Source organism: Lissotriton vulgaris, chromosome 3_1, assembly GCF_964263255.1.
Source record: "Lissotriton vulgaris chromosome 3_1, aLisVul1.2, whole genome shotgun sequence".
In the NCBI taxonomy this organism is placed as follows: domain Eukaryota; kingdom Metazoa; phylum Chordata; class Amphibia; order Caudata; family Salamandridae; genus Lissotriton; species Lissotriton vulgaris.
In genome coordinates, this window is record NC_141689.1 from 310,928,537 (window position 1) to 310,951,979 (window position 23,443).

Here is a 23,443-nt window from a genome sequence, read left to right on the forward strand (position 1 = left end):
TACTTAATGCTTGTATGTTTCTATTATACAAATCAATTAAATTAATTACAACATATCTTGTATTTCACTTCAATATTAAAAACTCTTACAAATGAAGGCTAATATCTGGCAAAAAGATTCTAGCTGCAGAATCAAAGTATTCGAGTGCCTAGCAGTGCCGCGCTGAACCCCGAGGAAACTTATGATCAAATTATTTCATTACATAATTTCCAAACATGGTAATACTTCAGTGGAGCCATAGGAAATGTAGTTTGTATAAAAGGTCCCCATCACCTCGGAGAGCCTTGTCTTAGCAGTAGGGCCTCAGTATGCCTGGACAATTGCCATAAAATTCACAAATGTGGGGCATGCAGATTAGGAGCCAGTCACCCTGATCAATCCTCAGTACAGAACCCATTCAAAACAACTAAAATTGCAACTGCTGTCTAACAATTCTTGTATTAAACATCTCTTGTACTTTACCATTCACCTGAACTGGAATATGATTTGGAGCAAGGTGTGTTCTAGCAGTGCAAGGTTTCAACAAAGATATATGGAATACAGGATGACTCTTCATGGACTGCATCAATATAAACCATAAAGCAAGTGGATTCACAACTTGTTCATTGGGAAATGAATCAACGATTGTTGGCTGCACCTTGGAAGCCTTGTTGGAAGGTTTTTTTTTTTACTTAAAACATGTGAAACTCAAAATACTCAAATGATCTGGTGTACGAAGATGTGTACTAACTGCCATGATGCAGGCAATCCTACTAATGAAATAAAATGATCCCTCTTTGCTGAATGGACTACAATCACCAAACTTACTGTGCAAATTTTACTTTTAAGGAACTCTATAAACAACCATTGACACTGTATGTCAAGGTTTAAATGGAAATGCTAAAAGGACCACAGGTTTAATATGGGAACTATTTATCCAAGCACAAATAGAACACCTGTGAACATATTGCTTCACATGAGCAAATTCACTTGTACTCTAAAATGCCTTCTAAATGCTGCAAATATTTCAGCTGTTTGAGGATGCCTAGCAGTTTTAAATTCATGAAGCCAGCTCTTTGTTTGCTGTGTTGTGTAAACTGCCGGCCTTTCCTTCATACAGTAATCCATCCTTCGCATCATTTATATCTTCCTGTTCCTTAACATAAGCTTTTTTTTATCCAAATGTAGTGTTTCTATACGAGTTTTAGTCAAGAATGATTCCACATTAGTTAAGGATATAAAATTAATGTTCGAACTTTTTGATTAAAATTAATCGAGTGCAATTAATTTAGTGATTCTCATTTTTGGATTGATTCTGTTGAGATAAGCAATCTGCTTTACAATTATTAAGGTCTGGTCTGAACATATTTAAAATATCATAATTAGTTATGAACAAGGCAAATCTAAGTTGCCTGGCAGTGAGAGTTTATTTATATACAAAGCTGCAGTGTGTTTGGCTCCCAATAGAAAACTCCTCTTATCCTCAAAGGATATCTTAATAGTCAAAAGCTTGTAGTTTAACACTGCTAAATTAAATTGTTGGGAAAAATAAGCGACTGTGTGAATCTTCTCAGTGTCTGGATTTCTCTGAGAAATAAGATATCCACTAACATTACAAGAGGCATTCGTTTGAATAATAAATGGTTATTTTGGGGTGTGAGTTTGCATTCATTGGATATTTGTAAAACGGGGGAAATTTGGCCATGTGCCTAACTCACAGAATCCTGCATGGAAAAGCCCCTCCTGTTCTCAAAGATCTCGTGACACCCTATACCACAAACAGAACCCTCCGCTCATCCAACGCTCATCTGACCCAAATACCCAGGATCAAGAGAACACGCTTTGGGGGTCGGCGGTTCTCCTATCAGGCGTCCAGGATGTGGAATACTCTCCCACCGGACCTTCGTGCCCAACCTAATCTCCTGTCATTTTGCAAATCCTTGAAGACATGGCTGTTCCCCTGACCTCTTCCTGCCTCCGCCTGACTCGACCACTGGATTTCAGTTAGCGCTGGGACGCTCACGGGCAGCCATGCGCTCTACAAATCCCCTTCAAATTCAAATTCAAATTCAAAAAACAAATGCTTGGTGAGCCTCTTCAGTCCATACGAAAACCACTCCCTTACATCATAACCTGGCGATTAACCTATTCACTATTAAAATAAATGATACATTAACTTTCTATAAATGTTTGTTTATAAAGTCTAAAAACAATGTAGATTGCCCTGGTGGTAGTTGGTGTGGGCCACTGAAGTACATCTGACACAGTATTCACATGTATCCTGAATCTCTCTGGTGTAATTATGAAACCAAAAACTCTCTAGTAGTTGTATGAAACACACAGTTATCAATTTTAGAAGTAAATGCCGATAATCACAACATCATTGCAAAACTGCCTTGAAATGCTGCTGTGTCTCCAAAGGGCTCTGAGCAAATCATAATATCATCCGAGTAAATTATTTGGAAAATACATATAATATCCTCACAAAAATTAATCTTTAAGTTCCTGAAACTCATCAGTAGTGTTACAGAGTCTTAAAGGCATGACTTGATATTCAAGCAACCCAAACTTCGTGGAAATAGAGGTTTCCACTCACCACCCTCTCAGAATCTGTGTTGATGGTATACTCCAGTGAGGCGTAGTTTCTTATCTTCTCTAACAAACCATGCATCAGGTGTAGAGGGCTTCAGTTTTTAACAGGGATTCTGTTGAATTATCTGTAGTTGCTCGACTCCTTTCTTTGGATCAATAACTAATGAGGACTGTGATGGTCTAATAAACCCATTAACCAGATTTAAATATACACACGGCTCTGTTTCGGATTCTGGGACTATATATACTCCGCTACATGGTATCCGATCACCAGGTTGGAAATCAATCTTACAAACATAACTCCAATGTGGAGGTAATATACTTGTTTTTCTCTTTACAAACAAAACTGAAATTTCCATAACAATGTTACAGAAAATCCACACAACTAATACTAAGATGTATCGCTAATTCTGCTAAAGCTTTGGAAGGACCCGTTGTGAGTGGCAGGAAATGAGAGTGGATAGGCGGTGGTGACAAACTGAATATAAACTGAATAAAAATACCACTGACCTGTCTTTCCACCACTTCTCCGTCCCACAGCCATAAAGCACTCAGGTTCCCCATAGCCAATCACAACGCTGCATGGCTGTCCTAAGCCAATCAAACGCTACAATTTGATTGGTCTCAGTGCCTGGATTGGCGCTCAGATGGTGACTGAGGGTCTGTGGATGTTCCCCACCAGTCTGTGTAATGCAGCCTGGTGGGGAACAAGCAAAATGTGCATGACTGTTTGGCTGGGTCAAGACGGCCAGCCAAGCAGTCATGCACACTTGGAGTGTGCAAATCACTCCTCCCCTTGTGTCCTCACCCGCTCAACCCTGTCCAAACCAGCCCAGAACCTGCGAAAAATAAATTGATAATAACTATGGGCCCAATTCACAGAATGAACTTAAGACTCAATCCTAAACTTACTACTATTTTGGTATTCACAGAATGCACTTACTACTTTTGGCATTCACAAGATGCACTTACAACTTTCGGTAATCACAGAATGAACTGACTACTTTTGGTATTCATAGAAGTTAGGATTTTGTCTTAAGTTTGTTTTAAGACAAACTTAAGACAGACTTAAGACAAACTTAAGACAGACTTAAGACAGACTTAAGTTAGGACTTTGTCTTAAGTCTGTCTTAAGTTTGTCTTAAGACAAACTTAAGACAGACTTAAGACAAACTTAAGACAGACTTAAGACAAAATCCTAACTTCTATGAATACCAAAAGTAGTAAGTTAATTCTGTAAATGGCAAAAGTAGTAAGTGCATTCTGTGAATACAAAAATAGTAGTAAGTTTAGGATTGAGTCTTAAGTACATTCTGTGAATCAGGCCCACCGTTATTATCATTTTATTTTTCCTGCTCAAAGAGCAGTGGGCCACAAAGCTCCACCTTAACAGAGGAGCCTCCCCTGGGAAGAACAACTGTTTTGACAGCAATTGAAAATCAATGATACTGTTCTAGCTACCCAGTCAATGATGAGGTCATGCAATGTCAACAGTGGCATACCCAGAAAAGTAATTTTCTTATGCATGCTAATGTGAAGTGCCTCCTCCAGCGATGCAATACCTTTCTACAAGCAGCACCAACACTTCGGGAACTGTGCCGCCTTTACTTCCCTGGAATTAGCTCAGCACAGGAGGGTGAGCCAAGTCTACAGATCATGATCATATGAGTGAGTGAAACACCGGAATAGAAAAGAGAGACTTCTGTGACAACCACCCTCCTTGTGCTTAATAGGGATTGAATTATGCTCCAGAACATCTGCAATGCCCCTGCCTCATGCATCAGGAAGGTTACAGCTCCTAGCCATCATACTTCAAACCCACACTTCCCATAATTCACAGGCCATGCAGTTCAATCCAATTACATTAATCACACTTCACTTCAGTCACAACTGCCTAACCTGCACTTGAGTCACCTATGCTCATCTACAGTTTAATCTGTGCGATTGAGTCACCTGTGCCCAACCTGCACTTGAGTCACATGTACACAAAGGTGTATTTCAGTCACCTATGCATTTGAATTACCTGTGTTCCACTTCCATTTAAATCAACAGTTCTTAACATCTATTTAAGTTGCATGTACCTGTGAGTCACAGCCCTGGCAGTTCATCTTCTGTAAGTCTTACCGGGTGCACTTGTCGAGCTCCACTGCCCTTTCCATGCACCAATATCTAGTCTTAAATATTTAGTGCCATGCAGAGAACAGAATTCAATAGATTAGCTTAGGTGTTTCATTTCTGTGCTGGTTTCTAACAGAACCTGCCTTTAAGTGGCTCATTCAGAGAATATTCCAGCATTTTCATTCTCAGTATCAGTCAACCATTTCAAGAATGTGAGGAAATTTCAATATTTTTTTTTTTAAACTGTAAAATATGGAGTTATGCTGATAGCCCTGCCTGGCTGATGAAATACACCGCGTAAATTGACCCTAAATAACACAATCCTTCTTAAAATGTTATCTAATGCCAGACATGCTATCTGGCACCTAGTACACACCGTTTTGCAAATCCCTAGAAGACCTAATTTTCAATAGAGTAATTAAGTCTGCTTGTATATTGCTCTTCTCATTCTTCTCAATCTACTCAAATTATGGTTTTATATTGAAGGGTAAAGACGTTATTCCAGCAGTTGGCCTAATAGACAACAAAAAACTCAAAATGATATAACGTCCACTCTAAAATTGGAGTATAATATTTTGTTTAATGTTAGTTGGCTAATAAACATGAATAAATTGATCATAAAGCTAGTTTTCCCGATTATAGTTTCACTGCCCATATTTTGTATCATGAATATTCATGAACTGTATGTTTGTTTAAAAAATATTGCTGACGTGAATTTGGGTTCATATTTTCTTCCTAAACTACTTTTGCGATTTAACACAGTGAAGCAGCTTTCACTGTGATGGGCAAATAATGCAATCTGCCCCACAGAATGAGATCAAGGGGCATATTTACTAGCAACTGGAAGAGCGTGGTGCTACGCCAACATTGCTAACACCGTGCTCCGCGCAGGGATGCGCTGTATTTACAAGAATGAGAGGCATCACTGCATTTCCCCTGGTGCTAGCGCCAAAGAAGCTGCCTAGAGCCAGCGCAGACACCCCTGCGCCATGTTGCAAGGATGTCTGCACTGCAGGGGTAATTGTTCATGTGCAAGAAGGGAAACGTATCATAAACAATCTTTACAGGTGCCCTGGTCAAGCCTAAGCCACAATTCCTTGCGGGGTGAACTACAAAAAGTCACTAAATTAACCTGGGTAGCTCGGCCCAAAAAACAGTCAGGCTTAACTTAGATGCAATCTGTAAAGTTCAAAAACAGTACTAAAGTGAAAGCACAACACAAGAAAAATCTGAAACCAATTTAGATAAATAGAGTACATTTTAAATTATTTGACACCAAAATGACAAAAATCAAATTAGTAGAATCAGAGTAATGAATTTTTTATTTTTTGAATGAAAACTAGTGCCTAAAAGATCATCTAGTTGTGTGAGACTAGATCAATTCAATTCAATTCAAAATATTCTTTATTCGACAAACATATCATAAAAGACAGTGCATTTAAAGTACTGTACATGTTATTAAAAAGGGCACATATCAATTCATCAATAACAGGGCATAGCCAGCAAGAAAATAGTTGATTCCGGGGGTTACTCAACACAATAATCTATAATACTTTAAAAGGACAAGATAAAAACCTATAAAATAATTTAAATTAAAAAGGTCTAAAATCATAGATCGATTAGCATCACAGAAACAATTATGCACAAAGTTGAATAAAACAATTTCAGTTTTGGCGTAGCATTCTCCTCCGAATTGCTCACATCCAGTGTAAGAATTTTGCGACCGCAATTGCAGTACATTCAGAGGTATCTGTTTGGAATAATCGTAAAGCCTGCACCCCTTTGGTAATGCCCATTGACAGACAAACGGGCTTTAACCACTTGTGCCGAGCATGTTTATACACTGGGCAGTTAAACAAGATATGGGCTATACCTTCTGGCTGTAATGGACAGAACGGACAAAATATATTGTTATTAACTTTCCATTTGCCGGTGAAGGAATTGACAGGAAGGGTACCCCCATATATTGGTGGTACCGCTTCCGGTCTTCCAGAAGTGTAATAAAATCCCTGTAAGCCTCCTAAGCAATTTCTTATTTAAACTCAAGGAAGTTCTTGGACAGTGATGGAACAATATGGGTTCTAACATTTCTCATTAATACCATGGACCAATAGAGCCCCCTAAAAACCTTTCGTGGTGGGAAGGAATTAGTAGTGGGATTCTCCCACAGTGAAGCCAAACCCATAGCAATGTAAATAGCCTTAGCCTCTCTCAGCCACGTGATTCAACTGGATCCTTGACAACACGAGCCTCGCTATAACTTTCTGGATGCAATCTATCAGACTTATTGGCCTGTAATTGGCTGGGTCCGAGCGATCCCCTTTCTTATAGATCGGGATTATCTCGGCCTCCTTCCAGGTATCAGGTATGGGGGGTCTTTGGCAATAGCATTTGCAAGGGACTTGCTATATGAAGCCCAATCTCCCCTCCCCTGTATAAACAAATCAGCAGGGACACTGTCTAACCCTGGTGCTCTACCCTTTAGGACAAAGTGTAGTATTCTGTCTACCTCATTTAGGATAAAGAATAATGGGGTAGTTTCTAGGGGGATGTTTGGGATGTCAGAGCACAACGCATTTTCAAAGGACGGGCAGGCAAACTGGGTTGTAAAATATGAAACCCACTGACTAGGGGGAACATGGTTGGGAGGCTCTTCCCTGGGGCGCCCCTTCCCCCATTTCACCAAGCAGTTTATAGCCAATAGTTTTGTAAGTCCTCAGTTTGGGATTTGGCTTCTGGGCACCTTTAGCACTGCAATGAAGCATCAGGCAGTTCTCTCTGAGTCCTTCCATAGGTCCATGAGTGAACTGAAAAGTAGGTCTGAAAGCCCTATGTTTATTATTTAGTGCCCTCTCTCTGAAAGGTGGAAGAAGCTTCTAGAAAGGTGCATGAAATATCCTGCCTCCCCTGGCTCTAAGCTGGTTGAAGTAACAATGTGGCGGTGTTAGGTCCTTTGTGAGAAGGCAGAAAACATCCTATTCAGTTCCAAGTGGGTTAGTGCTCAGCTCTGCCCCCATCCGGCTAGGAGGGCAAAAAGAACAAATGATGGACAAAATGCTGAACAAGTCAAACATTCACCCCCAGTCACAGATGTGAGAATATTCCATCATTTGTTGTGCCCACCATGCCACCCCATTCTGGACCCAGACGTTTGGAAATCAGTCTTGACCCTGCTCCTCATGGGCACAGTCCAGCCCGAACTGCCAGGCCGGGTCCTCCCTGGACCAGAATAAAGCATCCTGGGACCTGTATCAGCGGTATTAACCTTCTTCAGCCAGGCTAACTTGAATCCAGTGGCACAGGGAGCAAGGGACTTATGTCTGGGAATACCCATGGCCACTTAGGCAAACATCGCAAACACAAGAATATGATGGATGGAGTGCTGAAACTTTTCAACACTCACCCCCAGGCAATCGATCTGGGTTTAATCCATTGTTTTTTTGCTAACTATGCCACACCAGTTTGGACCCACCCATATGCAAACCAGTCTTGACCCTGCTCCTTAAGGGAACAGGTCAGGTTCTTCCAGGACTGGAAACAAACATCTTGGGACCAGTTTCAGAGTAAAACACACACAAAAAATAAAGCTTAGGAGGAAAAAAGGGGCCCTCTTCGACCTCCAGCAACAATGCTATAAACATACAAAAAGAGGGACTCCGTTATCAGAATCGCCATGATCCAGACTCAGGGAGACAACCAAACATTTCAAAACTGCCCTCACACACAGTATCATAGGGCTACTAACACACCTCCCCCAAGCCAAAGCTGGAGGTGGAGCAATAGGGAGGGGAAGACAATACAACACAAAAGCATGTACCCAACAAGAGATCACAAGTGAATAAAGGTGCAGAAATAGTAGTTAAAACTAGGCACAGGATATCCTCAATCCCAATTTAATTATGGAATCCTTGCCCAGATTAAAAAGGTCAAATAGTTGACCAATTAATGGTGGTATGGGAGACTGTTATGGGTCTCCTACCCATCCATTCGGCTATAATGTCGACATGTTTCAGCCAGTGAAGATAAAAAATACCCCACCTTTCATCAGGACTCACAAAGTATCAGAGTATCACACTTCATCAGCCAGGCCACCTTGAATCCAGTGGCATAGCGAGCAAAGGATCCATGTCTTAGCATACCCTTGGCCGATTAGGGCACGCATAGCAAACACAACAAGATAATGGACAGAGTGCTGAAACTTTTCAACCACTCACCCCAGCCAGGAGATCTGGGTGTAATCCATAGTTTTTTTGTTTACTTTGCCACCCCAGGATACACCCGGGCATATGCAGATCAGTCTTGACCCTGCTCCTCATGGGAATAGACCAGCCTGAACTGCCAGGCCAGGTCCTCCCTAGACCTTAAACAAAAATCCTGGGACTGGTATTAGGGTATCACCCCATATCAGCCAGGCTAGTTTGAATTTAGTGGTACAGTGAGTATGGAACCCACGTTTAGGCACTCCAGTTTGGACCCAGATATATGCAAATCAGTCTTGACCCTGCTCCTCATGGGAACAGTCCAGCCTGAACTGCTATGCCAGGTTCTCTCCGGATGGGCAACTAGCATCCTGGAAATGGTTTCAGGGTATCAGCCCTCATCAGCCAGCCTGGCTAGGTTAGAATGTTATAGATACCAAACATGACACAGCAGCTGCTACCAATTGGAAATTACAGCTTATTAAATGTAATAAGGAATCTCCAATGTTATCCTACGGGAGTGGTAGGCCTCACAGCGGTGAAAAATGAATTTAGTTTTTCACTACCAGAGTACATAAAACTTAAAAGTACATGTACAACGTTTTCGAATAACAATGCATCCTGCCCTATGGGCTACCTAGGGACTACCTTAATGGTGACATATATGCAATAAAATGGGAGTTTAAGACTTGGCAAGGGGGTTATATTGCCATGTGGAATTGGACGTTTAAGACTGCATTCAATCCTGGGACAGGTTTTAAGGTGCTACTTAAGTGAGTGGTGCAATAAGTGCGGTAGGCCCACTGGTAGCATTTATTTACAGGCCCTGGGTGTATGGTATAACACGCTACAAGGGACCTTAAATTAAATTAAATAGTCCAATCAGGTGTAAGCCAATCAAACCATGTTTTGAGTAGTGAGCACAAACATGTTTGAACTGGTAAGTAGGAGTAAAGGGCACAGAGCCATGTGGCCAACAAAAAGAAATGTCGGAACAAAAATGGAGGTAAGTAGGGGAAAGTTTTGGGAGAAGACCACCCTGATGCTGACAGGTCCAACAATGTGCTAATAAGAAAAGAGCTGAATTCTTGGAAACCTATTAGCTATGGTAGATGAATACTCAGTTTGTAAATTGAATGATTAAAACCATTTTCTTTAAAGAATATATTGAAAAATATAATGATTTTTGTATAAACACACTGTATATGCATAACAAAGACAATTGTTTGTAAGCAATTAAGATTAATTAATACTATTCTAATGAGAGCAATACGAATAAAGCTTTGGCAGATCATCTTCAGACCCACTATAATATTATACATAGAACTCTTTGCACAATTCAAAATACTCCTTTTTCATTCTCATTGGAAACATACATTGTTCATTAGTAATATATTTTAGGACAGGTTTATAGCTGCCATATTGATTTCCCTAACACTGAAATATATGAGTATTCCTCGTTAGAAAATATTGCATTTCTTAATTCTTAACATTTTTTAAACTACAGCTACTTCTAGAAGCGTCCCATTACTAGGAAACAGATACCCAGCTAAACCCTATTCATTAAGCTGCCACAAAAAGCCAGGTTTTAAGAAGCTTTCACAACTGAAGTTCATTGTTAGTCTTATGAAGCTACAGTGGGAGATGGTTCCATGCTTGGGCTGCCAGGAAAGAGAAGGAGGAGCCTCCCCCCACCCCCTAATTGCACTTTATGTTAGGGATGAATGACAACCCGCATCAGCAGAATGCAGAGTCATCGTGGGCAATGGTGTAAGAGTCTGTTCAACAAATACTTTGGGCCAAGGCCATAAAATGCTCTGTCCCCAGATACTAGATTTTCTAACAAAACCCTTTCCTCGAATGGAACCCAGTGGAGTGCCTACAGTTAAGGAAAGATCGAAATATGCGTAGGGATCGTTAATAGTAACCATGCCTTGGCATTCTGGACCTGCTTGAACAGGTAACCAGGTAGACCCAGATACAAAACATTGGCATAGTCTAGTCGAAATATGATTAACGCACAAATCACTGTTTTCAATTACTAAAGTGGCAGCAGGAACAAGAACCTCTTGAGGGAGTGCAGCATAACAAAACATGAGGCCACCACTGAAGCCATATGCAGATCAAAGGAAAATAGCTTGTCTAGCTTAAAATCCAGGTTTTGATCTGAAGTGGCCGGAGGGAGAAGATGGATAAAGTGCTCTGCCAGTAATCCACACATTGATGAAGGAGGAAGGTCCAAACATCAAGATATCTGTCTTATCTGAGTTGCATTTGAGATTGTTGGCCCCCATCCACTGATGAACAGCCCCTAAATATCCCTTCAAACTTCTTGTGCAGTAGAGCCACCATTCTCAAAGGATTTAAACAACTGTGTATCATCTGCATAAGAGACTATCTTGACGACAAAGGACTGCACCAAAGAAGTCAACTTTGACATATAGAAATTAAAAAGAGTGAGACTCAAATCCGAGTCCTGGGGTACTCCGAAATGAAAGGCTTGGTGGCGGAAGAATAAGGGCCCATCCAAACTGCCTGACTCATGTTTTTTTAGGAAGGATCAAATTCACTCTACTGCCCGACCCCGACTCCAATGACCTATAATCATTATAGAAGAATGGTGTGAGACACAGTATCAACTGCTGTTGAAATATCTAGTAGGATCAAGGCTGCATTTTTTCCTTGATCTAATGACATCCTAATGGTATGGACGTCAGTTGGCAGTAGCCAGGACTCGCAGCTGTGACCTCTAGCTTGAACCCTACTACTCCTGGCACTTTATTTGCATTCCTTGGACTCAGAGGATTAAAAGCTTTAGCTTCCTATGAGGTCATGAGTAGAAAAGGAATTGCCAGGAGTAGCAGGGAGTACGCTAAAGATCACAACTGTGACCCATGACTTCTCCCAAATAATGTCCATGCTTAATGGAGTTAACCAACTACAAGAGTGCAGTCTTAGCGTTCTGCTGAGGCTGGAATACTGACTGTGAGAGGTACAGTAGGCTGAATAGGTCTGAATATGCTAATAATTGAGAATAAATCAACTTTTCCAGCATTTTGGAAAGAGCTGGGAGCAGCAGGATTGGTCAAACGCTGGTCAATGTGCCATATCCTTGAAAGGACTTTTTAAGACCTGAATAACATTGGCCTATTCCTAGCAACCTGGCACCATCCCCAATTAAAGGGATGAATTAAACAGTTGGTTAAAAATCGGATTTATAAAATACAAAAGGTATTCCAAAATCGAAGAAGGACAGGGGTAGTCAAGTGATCCTGGTTTGCAGGTAAGAATAGCATTCAGAGACTCAACTAGCGAGATGGAGATGAACTCAATTAATTCATAAGCCCTTGTCCTACTAACCCCACCCAGCCTCATTTCCGCAGACAGCTTTATAGGATTAGACTTAAAATAGATATGATTTCAACAATTATGGCTTAAAATAAATTCACATGGTTTGTTGCCAGCCACTGATATTTTGTCCTCAAAGTAAGTGGCCTGAGCCACCTACATTTCTGCATGATATTTCCTGAGGGCCTCTCTGTATCAGGGCATATCTAATAATCTCTCTTACAGTGCCTTTTATGCTCCTCTGAAGCAGCGGAGAGCCAGTGTGCAGAAGAGCTATGTCTCTGATGAGGAAATGTTATTTGAGGAACCGCTTTATTAGTCATAGACTGTAGTCAATTATCATTTGCCTCAACATCTTTCAACATATCTTCACGGAGCTTAAGAACCGAACTGGCCAACTGGTTCTATATTTCAGAGGACTTAGCGTGTCTCCAGGCACAATAAGAGACAGATTTAGCCAGAGGGGCCCACCTGCTCGATACACCCAACCAATCTCAAGAGAAGGGGACTGTTGAATAGTAGACCAGATTACAGCCAAAGTTTTATCGACCGATATAGCAATTTTAGAGAAAATGAGGTCAAGGGTATGTCTGACCTGCTGTGTGTGTGGGTACCAATCCATTGATGAAGATTAAGTGATTCCAACTTCTCTAACAGTGTAAATGCACAAGGGTCAGACCTATTATCAATATAAAGATTGAAATCACATTAAATGGGGAAATATCTAAATTGAAGGGTGAACTGAGCTATGACCTCCTCTAAAGAATTAAGAAAATGGCCTGCATAACCAAGGGGAATAGATCAGTGCCCCTGCTACAGACAAATAGGAGAAACTTTCAGTACAGAAACTCAATGCTTCTGCTCCTTTAAAATACAGTAATTTAAAGGTCTATGGGCCAGATGTACGACCCTTCCATTTTGCTTCTCGCAAATTGCGTTGTCTTGTGACTCACAAAAGGAAATTTACAGCTGGGTCTCAGACACTGTTTGCAATTCCCAATGGGGTTGCAAAAGACCTGCCCCATTAATATTCATGAGGCAGGTCGCAATTCACAACCCCATTCGGAATGGCCAGCACTCGCAGTCAGGAGACCCCAATGTCTGTGACTGCTTTTTAAATAAGCAAAAGACACACAAATGATGGAGGTGGCATGGTGAGCAAAAGAACAATAGATTTAACCCAGATCTCTTGACTGGGGTGAATGTTTGATTTTCTCTGCATTCTGTTCATCATCTGTGTTTCTTTTGATTTCTCGCCCTAAGCGTGCCGAGTATGCCCAGACGTGGGTCCAGGGCTCACTGTGTCACTGGATTCAAGCTAGACTGGCTAATGAGGGGTGATACCATGAAACTGGTCCCAGGATCCTTGTTTCTGGTTCAGGGAGGACGTGGCTTGGCAGTTCAGGCTGGACTGTTCCCATAAGCAACAGGGTCAAGACTGATTTGCCTATGGCTGGGTACAAACTGGGGTGGCATGGTGAGAAAAAAGAACAATAGAGTTAACCCAGATCTCTTGACTGGGGGTGAATGTTTGATTTGCTCTGCATTCCGTCCATCATCTGTGTATATTTTGCTTTTTAAATAAAGCAGTTTTTTAAATGCATTGATTTAGAAAAGAAAAATGAAACGTTTCTGTTTAATTGTTTAAGAGAAAGCAGTGGCCCGTGAGACCACTGCCAGCTCTATTTTCGCTATCAGTCACAAATGGGAAGGGGTCCCCTGGGGGCCCCTTCCCGGATGTGAATGTCTTACCACCTTTTTGAAATGGGTGGGAAACTGCGAGCGTTTTGCGAGCGCAATTGCGGTTGCAAAACAATTGTGCGTTGAATTGCAACTCGCTATTAGGAAGAGATGCTCTTGGCATGCCCCTTCATAATAGCGAGTCATAAACCATATTTTGCAAGTCGGTAATAGGTTACAGACTCGTAAAATAGGGTTTGTAGAAAGGGCAGACTTATTTTGCGGTTGCAAATGGGCCGATTTCCCATTTGCGACCGCAAACAACTGTCGTACATCTGGCCCTATCACTTTCATAAAGTAAATCACTACTGCCCCACCTCTGCTCCCCATTTTATCAGTGTGCACAGAGGCGTACCCTTCTGAAAAGGCAAGTCCAATATCTGGTGTGGACAACATAATAATTGTGTGAGGAACAGCAAAATTGCTTTTATGACCGGACTCATTTCAACTAATTGTAAACTCTATTGAACCTGAAGTGAGACCAAGCACTCACAGCAAACCTGTGAACATGGGCAACATGCAGTGCAAGCTTCTACCTGCAGTCTACTGAGGGCCTCACATTATGTAGCTCATAAGAAGAGTATCTGAAAGTAGAATGAGAGGCTGCAGTCGAACGGGCAACATGTCTGGTGCTTTGGCAAGCCTTCAGCCAGTCAGCAGCACTTCCGCTACACACGTCCACTGAGCATCCTCATCACAGCAATGCTCTTGAGGGGAGTGTTTATTACACTCCAAGGGTCAACTATAGCACTTCCTACACCTATAAAGATCCTCAGCATAAAGCCAAAATGGTAAAATCATCAAACACCCTATAACATAGAATGTGAAGTGTAGCAGGTTACCGTCTCTCATGACGCATCCGTCCCATAGCCCTTTTTTTTTAGAGGAGTGTTCATTACACTCCCAGGGTCAACTAGAGCAATGCTGTACTAACATGGCACCTCTAGACACCCCAAAGGAGAAGAATGGCTGCCCTGATCTGCACTCTCTTTTCAATCGAAAGAGCAGAGCCAAAAATCAATTGACCTCTGACTACCGCATTCAAAAGGTGTAACAGGCTAAGTTAAAAAATAATGGGTAAGTTAGGATTAAAAATATAAAGGATTCATTAGTATAATCACTGTGATCCCTTCAATGTTTCACAGAATAAAAACATCCCCTCGCTAAAAACACACACAAAACTAGACCAGGAACTGAAGTTAAAAAAAAAAGTACAACTGCAGGCACCCAAGACTGAAACAATTCATACAGCCAAAAAGGTACTCTGGATAGGGCCATAATGCTAAAATCATTAAAAACTCTTAAAAATAGAATCAGAGGTGTAACAGGTTACTCTGTCATCCAACTTATGATTCATGAAGTTAAAGCATGCCTGAGTTTCAGAAAGTTCAATTCCAATGGGAGGTGTCAGAAGAAGGAGCTTAACCTAAATGATCATTAACACCTTGAACTTCTTGAACATTTACAACAGACATCTATGTAGCATTTATTCAACACCAAAATTGGACACTTATTGCGGAGCACGTACAGACTCATTTTTTTGATAATATTTAAAGTAAGCATTTTTGTGTGATGCAGTGCATGCTTCTTTTAGAGGGTGAAACCTTTTTCTAAGAAGGCTTCTACAGTCACAAGCTAGATGCGTCACATGGTGACAGCACTGCAGTTCATATATTATGCAATTGAAATAATTCTTAGGAGGTGTAATGATGCATCAAATAGCCAACAGTACAAGAGGAAAGAAGTAAACTCCTCTGGGATAATCAATGACAGAATTAACCACGTTTCTAGACAAGAGATGAACTAGACGTATCCAAATGTGACAATGGCTGCAGGGGGCAGACTCAATGGCAACTTCTTATAGTGCCAGAACACCCTTTCTGACACCTAGACACAATTCAGGCTATCAGTTTGCTCTCAATATATTCTTCATCATTATTAGATATAGGATAAATTAGGTCTTATAGTTAAAAAAAATCTAGTTACTTTTAAAGAAATGTGTAATGACAAACTTTTCTAAACTCAACAGCTGACTCAGGTATGTTCTGATATTTTCCTACTGCACATAATTTAAATTGCCAAGTCTTGATAAGTAGCCAAATAACACACTACATGAGTTTGTAAAGCGTGTCAACTTTGCAAATAATTAAGTCTGAGCAAAAAAATGGAATAATATTCCTTCTAAAAAAAAATTGTAAATGCATTATTGCATTTTAGGTAGGTGTTTAAAATGACTTTAAAAGTTTGCAACCTGTGTGAGTTTGTCTTTCCTACAGAAAAAGTTAGAAATAAACATTTATTGAAAAAATGATGTATCTTGTGAATACTTTGTATTTATTTACTTGTGCTGTGCATGCAATGCCCAAACACATAATATTCTAGTTATGAGACAATTAATAAAGTGGACAAATAGTTAACAGAAACTAATATGAAAATATGAAAAATATTTGGAACAACCAAAATCAATATAAATAATACTGCCATCAAGGAGACAGATATTACAACTACATTTTTACATTTGGTTTGAAATTGTTAAACACTTTTTAGATGTGGAATGTGCTAAAGTAATATGTTCAATAGTCAGCCCACCCTCCCCCACCTACACGCATGTTTACAGCACTGTTAATACGTTAGGATAGGCAATCTGGGATTTCACAAACTTCACACAGTTTATTGATGAAACAGTACACAACTATGTATAACCCATTTCCTAGTAAGCTTTTGTCCAGCTCCACAAGAGGGCTACTGACAGGACATAAGCAACACTCAGACATTTAATTAATTAACACACTCCACTTGGAAGCGGTTTTAAACCATGTCTTTATGCAAAATAAAACAAATACCTGTATCCAAAGGGACTCATTGGTAGGCCCAGATGCGGTCAAATTTTCCAGATCTCCATTTCTGTCATATTTAAATGTTGTTCCTGCAATGTTATAGTCCCCATTCCATTGAATTATAAATCCACCATTTAGGAAATATTTTTCAGGGTCTTCTCCACGTAGTGCAAGAAAATTTCCTGCTTCTGCAATTTCTATTACCCGGATATCTCTGGCGCCTTTTGGAACCAATCCAATGTCAACATAACCTGAGAACAGGAAGAGTGATACATACATGTTATTATATTTAATTGCAGCTACTGATTAACCTTAAACAGCAGACTCTTTTCTCTGATAAAGAGCTAGTGGAAAGCAGTGGCCTTTTTTGCTTAGCAATAAATTAAAGACTTTTAAAGAATAATGTGGAACTGTTTAAATATTTACTATGTCTGGATTGAACAACTGCAGTAAATTTCCATGGAAACATATTTTCAAATACTGATCAATCAACATTCATGTCATTGTGTAGTGCTGATGATTCACCTCTTTTTGAAACAATGCTCTTTAGTATGCTCATATACACTTGTAGCTATCTACCTTATTGGGTCAGTTCTGTGAGATGGTGTTCATAATACAGTAAATTCATTTGTAGTAAAAGTAAATAGTTTTTGAACAATCATCTCAAAATCAAATGTTTTAAAAAGATTGTTACTCAATAAACTGCAAATTGTGGCTTTTTGTTTTACTTTAATAAAACAGTGTGAAACACCCTTTATTTGTTACTTTTGCAGGTTTCATATTTACTTGACAGACCAACTATATTGCTGCAACCTCTCATTGTTCCATCATAAATTCGTTTTATGCTTCAGTGGAGGTGAAACAGAATGAAAGTGATAAGTGACCGACCGCTACACTGCGTCCAATTTACATATCATTATAAAAAGCCAACTGGTAGGCTGTTACCAAAATGCCTAAACGGAAGGGCCCAAAAAGATAAGCATGATTCACTAGGAGACCTTGCCTTAACCCTTTTAGATGTATTGTAGTAGTACTGCAGTCTGCAGAAAAATAAGTGAGGCACTGTGTTTATCAAACCAAACAAACAACAACTGCAGTTACATGCAGAAAGAACTTAAATATTTACAAGCAACATAAAAGGTGAAATGTAAGACGTAAATTCATTTGTATTAAAATGAAATCGTTCATGTGATCCCATGCAAATTATATGAAAACATTTTGAAACGTGCAAGTTTACTTTCGAAACCGATATGTGGTATTGGCTATGTGATTTGAATTATGTAGGAGTTTTGTCCAGATCAAAGTTTTTATGTTTGCACTGAAACTAAATTGTGGTGCAAAAATAGATCTGCATTGTACTAGAAAAACACATGGCTGCAGAAGCTTAGGGCCTGATTCACAGAACTAACTTAACCCAAAATCCTAAGCTTACTACCATTTAGATATTAACAGAAGGCACTTACTCATTTTGGTATTCACAGAAGGCATTTACTCATTGATGAGTAAGTGCCTTCTGTGAATACCAAAATGAGTAAGTACTCATTTTCGTATTCACAGAAGGCACTTACTCATCAAAAGTGCATGGATTCTATCTTCGTAAAAACAATGTTGTAGCCGGTGCCTACGCGTTTCGTCCAAAAGGACTTCTTCAGGGCATTATCTTTTCGTTGGGGGTCCCGTATCTTTGAAAAGTATCTCGTGATGTCTTTGGTAGTGATGCGGTTACGATGCCATGAAGTTCGGGATCCACGAAATATGATATTGAATCCTTTTTGCGATGTTTGTCAGGAGTGACTTTTTCCGCAATGGCTTGTCGAAGCAAGAAATTTCCAAAGTACACTAGAATAGCGCGTGGGTATTTACCTGTGGGTGCCGTAGGTTTTAAGGATAGTGGAACCCGATGAGCTCTCTGCACCTCGTATCCCCAGTCCCAGGTGTTTAGTTCAGGAAGGGTATCTCGAAATAGTTGTATAATGAAGGTGCGGCAATCCTCACCCTCCATTTTTTCCGGAATTCCCAGCACTCGTAGGTTGTTCCTGCGAAGCCTATTTTCGTAATCTTCAAGCTTCCATCTAATGTCCTTAACCTGTGCTTCAGTAGCTTCGACTCGTTCGTTTGTGGCAGCGGCTTCTGTTTCATTAACCACAATGCGATCCTCTAAGTCGTTTAATCTCTCTGTGAAAGCGCCCATGGTTTTTGAGAGTTTACGAACCACTCCTTGAACCTTTTGTAGCCCTGCTCGGGCTTTGCGACTGTCTTTTGAGGTTTCCTCTCGGTGTGATGCTATAGCTTGCAAGACTGTCTCCATTACTTGTGTTAGAGTGGTTCCTGACGCCTCGAGAGGTTCCTTATTTAGATTTTGATCTGAGGGTGGCCTCTGATGTCTTGGATCAGGAGTGTGACTCTGATTCAGTGCCAGGACTGTTGGAGTGTAGTCCCATGATAATTCATTGGCACCGTGATGTCCAGTTTTTTTCCTTTTTAGTATAGTTCTTTTTTTTGTCACGTTGTTCTTTTGGTGGATTGGCTTCAAATTCTGAACTTAGATTGGAGTCTGATTCGTTCTCCGGATCTTCTGAATCGTCTAGTTCGTCAGTATCACCAGACCAGCTGATATCCTCAGATAAAGAGTAGAAATCAGTTATGTCTTTGTCGGTCTCTAATACCTCTAATACCTCTATAGCATCGATGGGGTGTTCATCTATTGCAAAGCTAGATTGTGGTATTTCTGTATCAAGTTTTGATGTTTCTGGGGGCTCTGCAATCTCTGTCCCTTCCCCCTTCTCTGGAGCTTTGACATCCCCTACTTGTGGGGTATGATTTAAGTCTATGTGTGCGTTTACTCGTATATCGGTTAGTAAGCTCTCAGGTGAGGGATCTGCTAGCATCTCCGTGACGCTTTGAGGGTTTGCGGTAAAGCTCTGGTTAGCGTTCTTATTACTAGTACTGCTTTCGGGCAGTGTAGTGGAAAAAATTGCAGCCTCATGTCGATCAGCATGTTGATTAGCATTTTTGACAGCAGGCTCATTTGCTACATTAAGATTCTTCACTTGACTTGCTAGGTAGTTTTTATCCACCATCTCTTCGTTAGAATTATCCGTGCCCCCCTGATTAATTCTATCAGATCTGGGGAGTGCAGAACCAGAAGGGGTACAGTGGCTTACCTGCCCGGCAGTAGAAACAGGTCTTTCAAGTGTGCTGTCAGTCTCAGCCTCAGTCACTTGTCTTTGCGCCTGCCGCAACTCTGGTGCTTTCTGTGCCTCCGTTTGTCCGGTTGTACCATTGTCTCCCACCGATAATGGCATTGTGGGGCCCATCTGCCCCGCTATACTCGTTGCAACAGTGTTACTCCCATTATCACCCGCAGTTACTGACATCGCGCCCCCCGCTGTGGGGGGCAACCGCGTGCTGCTTTTCAGTGCTCTGCCGTGTCTCTCTCGCCACCATTCTCTGATTAGCAGCGCGAAACATTGTTACCACTGTTGTTACATTTGTTGGTGAGTTCTTGGCGGTTTGGGAAGCAAGCAGTGTTTTACTGGAGGTGGCCCCCCTCCGGGCCGGTGTTTTTTCCAACGTTTTCTCCACTACTGCTGCTGTGGTCTCTGTGTGCTCTGCTTGTGCTCCCCCACGCTGCTGCTGCTTACTCATTTCCTGGTCTCGTAGCGCCTGTCGTGCAGCCCTTGTCTTGGCTGCCGCTGCGGCTGCTGCTGCCGCGTTTTTTGGGGCCATTGGTGGCAACAGGTTCTGCACACTGTTACGGGTTGTTGGTCTCTTGGGATCCGTATCACTCACGGAGTTCACAGCCTCCGCGGAGTTGGTGAGACAGAGCCACCATAAGGAGCGCAGTTCATTTCCTGATCGGTGATTGCCGATCAGCAGACGGAGAACAGCAAACCCGATTGCTGAGGCGAGCAGTGAAAGCGGCGTCCTTGTTGGAGGTAGGTCCTCGGCAGGAACAAACTTTAACTCACAGGGCTGAATCAGTCATATCTCTGTGTCTCTCTGGACATTAGTGGCTTTTTCTGTTTATTTAGTTCATTTTCCGTTTTCACTCTGACTGTCAATCTCCGGTTTATCTTAGCATACTCCGCTGTCCTGATCAGAGCTGCTATCGGCGTCTAGCCTGACGCCGCCATCTTTGCCCCCTACGCCCTGACTTTTGCCACTGGACTGTTGAAAGGAGGTGGCGACTTAGACAACTCATCAAACCATTCCAAGAGAAGAAAGCAGTAGTATATTTGAACAATCCAGCAAAGCTAAAAGTAATATACCTGGGTCAAACCAAATTTTTCACTTCCGAGGTCAAAGCTAAGGAGTATTTAGAGAGCTTATGAAAGAACATTTGAATACACATGAGAACAAGTTGGGGAGATATCTGATGCAGACATGAAATAGATTTATGCTGTTGGTTTCTCTCAAGCAACCCAAAATTTTTTTGAACATAAACTGGCTCTTCTAATAATAGATTAGATTCACAATCTTCTATTCTTGATCCCTCCACTTTTTCCATACTTTTTTCTACTCTTTATCTTCTCTGCTGCAATCTAAGTCACAATTTTTTTCTTTTCTCCGGTAATTTTTACTCCTAGTTTTGTACACTTTAGAAAGCATGCTTCACTAGTCCTGATCGGAACAAGCTAATCCATCACTGCAGACTCTGATGGAGTCTCAATGCCTTTTTTGGGTGGTCAAGGGGATGGGGGGTGGAGAGGAGAGAGGAGGGTGGGGGGTGGGAACCAGGGTGCACCGGGTGCACTTGGTGTAGGGGGGGGGAGCAAAAAAATATAAAATGAGCAAAAATGACACTATTGATGTAACGCTGATTGATGAATACTACTCCAAAACTACTACAATCAAATGGGTAGGTTAAACATAGGATGTTGGAATGTGGCAGGTCTAAATGACAGAGGAAAGAGGGCCCAATTTTGCCAAATAATAGCTCATAGTTTTTGGGATATCATTTGTATACAAGAAATCCATATCCCAATAGGAGAGATTAACCACTTGAAAGTACCAGGCTATCACATATTAATTACAACATCTCAAACCACAAGAATTAGGGGAGTCACAATCTTAGCAAGAACAAGATTAGGTAGTCCAGTACGTAAAAAAGCTGATAACCACGGACGATGGGCCATTGTCCAATTAGATCTGGGTATTACAATATGTTCCATCTATGGCCCTAACCTTGATGACCCCACACTATATTTTGATCTGGAATCGGAATTAGCATCATGGCCAAGTACTCTGATTCTCTGTGGCAACTTTAATTTAACATTTAATCAGACCCAGTCCCTCCAGAACCATTATACGTACACCGGGCGGAAGCCCAGAGTGTTCAGAGCTGTACTAAATTTAATTCAGACCCATAATCTTCAAGATATATGGTTGTTAAAAAATAGTAAAGATCCAGGATACACATATTTTTCCTATCCACACAGGAAATATGTTCGCATAGACTACATCTTTGCAACTCCAGACATCGCTCTGAATGCCCTGATCTTCAAGGACCCGAAGACAATCTCCGATCACAATTCTATACACACTACACTGGAAGTACCTGGCTACAATTGGGTCCACACACAATGGACATTCGACAGGAAACTATTAGTCAGCCAAGAATATATAACGTACATAGCCCAATGGACCAAAGAATTTTTTGATGTAAATCAATATAGTGCTTCACGCTGCATCGTATGGGACAGTTTTAAGGCTGCATTAAGGGGGGAAACTGCTGCATTTGTTGCCACTCGCAAGAAAGAACGAATGAAAACTCATAATTAATTGATAAACGAATTAGTACAGCTAGAATACAAACATGCCAACCAAATACATCACGGCGAACAGGCTGAGGATACACTAAGAAATATCTTAGTACTTAAGGCAGAGATAAATAATGAGCTAACGGTTAAAGCCGCCGAAACTGTCCAAGCTTATCGAAATAAGTCATACGAGATAGGGGAAAATGTTGGGAGACATCTTGCCTTAAAAACACGACAGACCCAACCCTACAACACTATACAAATTTATTGATTATGGCGGGCACAAATATACTACCCAGGAAGAAATCGCTAACTGTTTTAAGGAATATTACCAAAAGTTATATCAGAACGAAGATGAACAAACGGCTGATGAAACTAGGGAGTTCTTAGTTAGTTGGCTTAGCGAGACTAACATGCTACAAACTGTTGACGACGATACAAGGAAATAACTGGAGAAAGAAATTACTAGAACAGAGGTTGAGCTGGCAATAGCGGAACTAGCCGCAGGGAAAGCAGCAGGACCCGACAGGATACCACTAGACTTATATAAAATACTAGGTAAAATAATAATTCCATTTCTCCATGATCTATTCTTAGGCATCCAATGGCATGGAAAACCTCCAGAGTCATGGAAACAAACAAACATAGCAGTTTTCAAGAAAAAGGACAAACCCCCAGAAACAACAACATCGTACAGACCGATTTCGCTGATTAATTCAGATTCTAAAACCTATGCAAAAATCTTTGCTAACCGACTTGGCAAGTACATAGAACAACTAGTGTCCCCCTGGCAACACGGGTTTATACCAGGCAAAAGCACCACTGACCATATACGTCGAGTAATTACACTCTTTGATATTATGAAAAT

The 23,443-nt window shown here is 41.0% G+C and overlaps 1 protein-coding gene across 1 annotated transcript in view; it reads right to left on the minus strand.

Moving 5' to 3' along the window:
- The window catches only part of LOC147726371 (A disintegrin and metalloproteinase with thrombospondin motifs 12-like), a 1,277,451-nt gene extending 1,260,359 nt beyond the window's left edge, over nucleotides 1–17,092 (minus strand). The window contains exon 1 of the mRNA XM_086963459.1: nucleotides 16,820–17,092. Within this exon, the coding sequence (XP_086819585.1) occupies nucleotides 16,820–17,092 (273 nt within the window). The remainder of the gene's footprint in view (nucleotides 1–16,819) is intronic.
- Between the last annotated feature and the right edge of the window lie 6,351 nt (nucleotides 17,093–23,443).